Below are 4960 nucleotides of genomic sequence, written 5' to 3'. Positions count from 1 at the left end.
TCCACGGTGAAAGCCGATATGGCGATCCACAGCGCGAAGTTGATGTATTCCCTCAGCGACCAGCACAGATCAGCTCTAGGCATGATGAAGCAGATATCGTCCTCTTTTGGAAGACCAAACAAAGTAGTTTCGCTTTCACAACGAAGCGCACGGCGTCTTCACGACATGGCTGCAGTGTCAACAAAACTACAGTGAGGCTAAAAGTTACGCCTTCTTTCTTTGCGTGAACATTTGGGCGGCGTTATGCAAATCTTCCCACATAGTGAGGTAGATATGTGGGCGCGTGTTAGAACAAGCCGTTTTAGGTAGGTGTGGCTGACTCTGAACTTTTATAAAGAATATCTCTTTGGATTTGAGACTTTAGTCTTTGCAACTTTACAGATCTTCTTTATGCACCAAGAGCTTGTAACACTCCAAAGAGAAAGGAAAAATTGAAATCGCATCATATGACCCCTTTAAATTTATTCATTTAACTTTTTTAATTAATCTAAAATATGAATATTAAGCTCTTTTTAACATTGAAGATAAAAAAATGTTTCTTGAGCAGCAAATCAGGATCATGTGACACTGAAGACTGAAGTAATGGCTGCTGAAAATGCCATCGCAGGAATAAATTCAATTATTATTCAAATATACTAAAATAGAAAAGTTATTGCACAATACTGTGGTTTATACTGTAGATTTAAATATCTTATTTCAAAAATATTAAAACATCTTCCTGACCCAAAACCTTCAAATAGTAGTGATGATAAAAGAATATTTGATTATTTAACTTAATATTTTGTTATTTAAAGATATTAGATAAAACTTGACAATTGTAATTGATATTGGCCATAATAATACAAATAGTTCTTGACTAAATATTGGTGCATCCTAGCTAGAATTTTTTTCTTTTTTTTTTCTTTAATGAGGAGTCTAATCTAGTTAAGTTTATATTTGACATTGTGAAATCCATGGTGTTTGCAATTGTAAAAAGATGTCATGTGTGTTTGCATTCAGATATGGGATAAACAGACTCTGGAGTGTTTGAAGATTCTGACGGGACACACAGGCTCTGTGCTGTGTCTGCAATACGATGAGAGAGTCATTGTTACCGGCTCCTCTGATTCCACTGTCAGGTCAGATTTCTATCGTTCTTTCGCGCTCTGTTCATCTTTTCCAGTTTTTTTTCTCCCCCCTCCTCACTCTACATGTCTGTTCAGCTGGAATGGATAAGAGACTGATAAAATCAGGCCTGACTTTGCTTGCCTTCTCTTTTTACCCAGAGTGTGGGATGTGAACTCGGGGGAGGTTCTGAACACTCTGATCCACCACAACGAGGCCGTGCTCCACCTGCGATTCTGTAATGGGCTGATGGTCACCTGCTCGAAGGATCGCTCCATCGCCGTGTGGGACATGGCCTCTCCTACGGACATCAGTCTCCGCCGGGTACTCGTCGGACACAGGGCTGCCGTCAATGTGGTCGACTTTGACGACAAGTACATTGTCTCTGCCTCTGGGGATCGGACCATAAAGGTCAGCGCTCTGATCTCTGAATGACCGTTATTAGCTGTCAGTCAAACCACAGATCAATGCTCTGTGTTTTATCTGATTTCATATGCATCAGGCCCCGTCCTGTCTAAGTGTGTTGATTCTTGATGACAATAAGCTGCAGTGGACTAGGCTATATTGTCATGCAGCTGTTCAGGTGTCTGCTTGTTCTGTCCAAAGCACAGAAGTTCCCAGCAGAGGGCAGCAGTGTAATAGTTTCTTAATTATCTATAGCCTGCAGAAACGCTATAGTCCTTGCTCTTGCCCAGAGTCCTCTTCAGCACTAGTGCCACTCTAGATGCTGGACTCGGAGCATTTGAGATTCCAGAAACAGACAGCCCTGATCCAGCCCACCCATCACTCTGGGAGGGGTGCCAAGTCATTCTGCAGCCCCCACCCTATCAAAACATTCCCCAAATAATGAGGCCGGGCAGTGAGGGCTGGTGTGTGTAGATGTCTGGAGGTGTTTTGTCATGCACACACTTGAGTTTAAATGTACTGGTATTTATTAAATATGCCTACGGATTATTTTAAGGATAGATGGCAGTGATTTGGAACAGATTTAAAGTATTTAATGTTTAATCCTGTTGTGTGATTTACTGTGTTTTGCAGGTGTGGAGTACAAGCACCTGTGAGTTTGTTCGGACACTAAACGGTCATAAGCGAGGAATTGCCTGCCTGCAGTACAGAGACAGACTCGTGGTCAGTGGCTCCTCAGACAACACCATCAGGTGTGTGTGAATATGCAATCATTCAAGTTTGTTTAATAGTAGTTGAGTGAATCTCAAGAAATATAAAAAATACACAAGTGACATTTCACCCCAGGATACATGAGTACATTTTTTCCAGTAAAACGTAGAGGTCTGTTTAATTGATTTATTTAAAAATATCACCTGAATGTATTTTAGAATTTGTCTAGAGTACATCTGAAATGTCTTTTATAACCTTTTAAAGGGTTAGTTCACCCAAAAATGAAAATTAGCCCACAAATTACTCGCCCTCAAGGCATCCTAGGTGTATATGACTTTCTTCTTTCAGACGAATCCAGTCGGCGTTATATAAAAAATTGTCTGATCTTTCAAGCTGTTTAATGCCACTCAGCAGGTGTTCCATGCATCAGTCCAAAAGAAGTTACATAAAAAGCACCCATCCATTAAAAAAAAAGCTCAGAAGTGACAAATGCGGAAGCGCAGGGGACAGATCAAAACAAAACAACGGTCACTAATTAGAAGTACAAAACGAGGATTTGTAAAGAAGAATGTCGGAGGATTTCGATATAAGCCAAGAGGAGACTGGTTTTCCTTTGCTAAAGTAAGGAAACTTTGCTTTGTGGGCTAATTTTCATTTTTGGGTGAACTAACCCTTTAATTGTATTCCTTGTATAATTTATTCGGAGATTTCCATGAAAATAGCCTTGATGCTGGCATGGCGTTAAAAAGTGATATAAGCCAAGAGGAGACTGGTTTTCCTTTGCTAAAGTAAGGAAACTTTGCTTCCTTTGCTCCTGTTAATAAACATTGGTTTTCACGAGACTCACCGGCGCATGCCCAACGCTGAACTCATACGTCATCAGCCCAGAGCTACTTCCGTGTAGGACTGTTGGCGCAAGCTATATTAAAGTGATTACGTTTTGAATATGGATATTTTTCTTACAAAAACGCATCGATTCGCTACAGAAGGCCTTTGTTCACACCCTTTAATTGTATTCCTTGTATAATTTATTCGGAGATTTCCATGAAAATAGCCTTGATGCTGGCATGGCGTTAAAAAGTGAATAAATAAATAAATAAATAAGAGCAAACAATAATAAAAACAACAACGTTTTACTGGTATTTATTTATTTATTTATTCATTTTGTTTAAATCATTTTATTTTGTTATTTTAATGTAATGAACAGCAGTGAAAAAATCTGAATGATTTCTGAAGGCTAATGTGACACTGATATTAAAATATAATAAAAATATTTTTTTAAATATTTAATGTATTGCATATTACTCTTTTTACTCTGATTTTTTTTTTGTCAAAAATGTAGCCTTTGTGAGAATAAGATACCCATTTCAAATCTTAATTTCTTTCTTGTATTTATTTATTTATTTCTGTTTATTAATTTCATTAAATCAAATCAGCTACAACAAGTGCTACCATGGTCTATGAACTAAGTTTAAGTATAATTATTTTATGTAATGGAAATAAAAGTAATTTGAGTTTAATTGGTCTGAAAATAATGTGCAAAAACATCATAAGGGACTTTATTTTCTTCATGCGAAATGTAACCTGATTCTTTGTTTTTCTTGTTGGTATACAGGTGCATCTCAATAAATTAGAATGTCGTGGAAAAGTTCATTTATTTCAGTAATTCAACTTAAATTGTGAAACTCGTGTATTAAATGGATTCAATGCGCACAGACTGAAGTAGTTTAAGTCTTTGGTTATTTTAATTGTGATGATTTTGGATCACATTTAACAAAAACCCACCAATTCACCATCTCAACAAATTAGAATATGGTGACATGCCAATCAGCTAATCAACTCAAAACACCTGCAAAGGTTTCCTGAGCCTTCAAAATGGTCTCTCAGTTTGGTTCACTAGGCTACACAATCATGGGGAAGACTGCTGATCTGACAGTTGTCCAGAAGACAATCATTGACACCCTATGAGCTGAAGGCCACTGTCAAAGAAACCTGGGCTTCCATACCACCTCAGCAGTGCCACAAACTGATCACCTCCATGCCATGCCGAATTGAGGCAGTAATTAAAGCAAAAGGAGCCCCTACCAAGTATTGAGTACATGTACAGTAAATTAACATACTTTCCAGAAGGCCAACAATTCACTAAAAATGTTTTTTTTAATTGGTCTTATGAAGTATTCTAATTTGTTGAGATAGTGAATTGGTGGGTTTTTGTTAAATGTGAGCCAAAATCATCAATTAAAAGAACCAAAGACTTAAACTACTTCAGTCTGTGTGCATTGAATTTATTTAATACACGAGTTTCACAATTTGAGTTGAATTACTGATATAAATGAACTTTTCCACGACATTCTAATTTATTGAGATGCACCTGTAATTGTTCTTTTTGAGGGTAAGCATGTGACCTGGATTCAGCCAGTTAGTATTCTTTACTTGTATGATTTATTTTCTCACAAAATTTGTGTTAATCTGTTTCTCTAGGCTGTGGGATATCGAGTGTGGAGCTTGTTTGCGGGCTTTGGAAGGGCACGAGGAGCTTGTTCGCTGTATTCGCTTTGATAACAAGCGGATCGTGAGTGGAGCGTATGACGGGTACGCCTGTGTCTGATTAGTTCAAAGTTGAAGGAAGTTTTATTGTCTTTTTTTGCATTGCAGTGCAGTGAAGAATAACAGAATGTGGAAAAAATATTTTTGCAACCGTTTGGCGACAGCCAAATAAGACTGGGAGGGGAAGTTCTCA

At 37.9% G+C, this 4960-nt stretch overlaps 1 protein-coding gene across 2 annotated transcripts in view; it reads left to right on the top strand.

Moving 5' to 3' along the window:
* Nucleotides 1-4960, top strand: part of LOC107678030 (F-box/WD repeat-containing protein 11-like) — a 16367-nt gene that overhangs the window by 9358 nt on the left and 2049 nt on the right. For both annotated transcript variants that reach the window (XM_016473141.1, XM_016473140.1), the window contains exons 7-10: nucleotides 1000-1118; nucleotides 1266-1515; nucleotides 2143-2261; nucleotides 4702-4812. In XM_016473141.1, coding sequence (XP_016328627.1) covers nucleotides 1000-1118; nucleotides 1266-1515; nucleotides 2143-2261; nucleotides 4702-4812 — 599 coding nt within the window. The remainder of the gene's footprint in view (nucleotides 1-999; nucleotides 1119-1265; nucleotides 1516-2142; nucleotides 2262-4701; nucleotides 4813-4960) is intronic.

The sequence above is a fragment of the Sinocyclocheilus anshuiensis genome, unplaced genomic scaffold (genome assembly GCF_001515605.1).
Source record: "Sinocyclocheilus anshuiensis isolate Anshui unplaced genomic scaffold, SAMN03320099.WGS_v1.1 scaffold260, whole genome shotgun sequence".
Classification (NCBI taxonomy): Eukaryota; Metazoa; Chordata; class Actinopteri; order Cypriniformes; family Cyprinidae; genus Sinocyclocheilus; species Sinocyclocheilus anshuiensis.
Note: the sequence above shows the minus strand (reverse complement) of the source record. Positions and strands in the feature narration are given on the sequence as shown.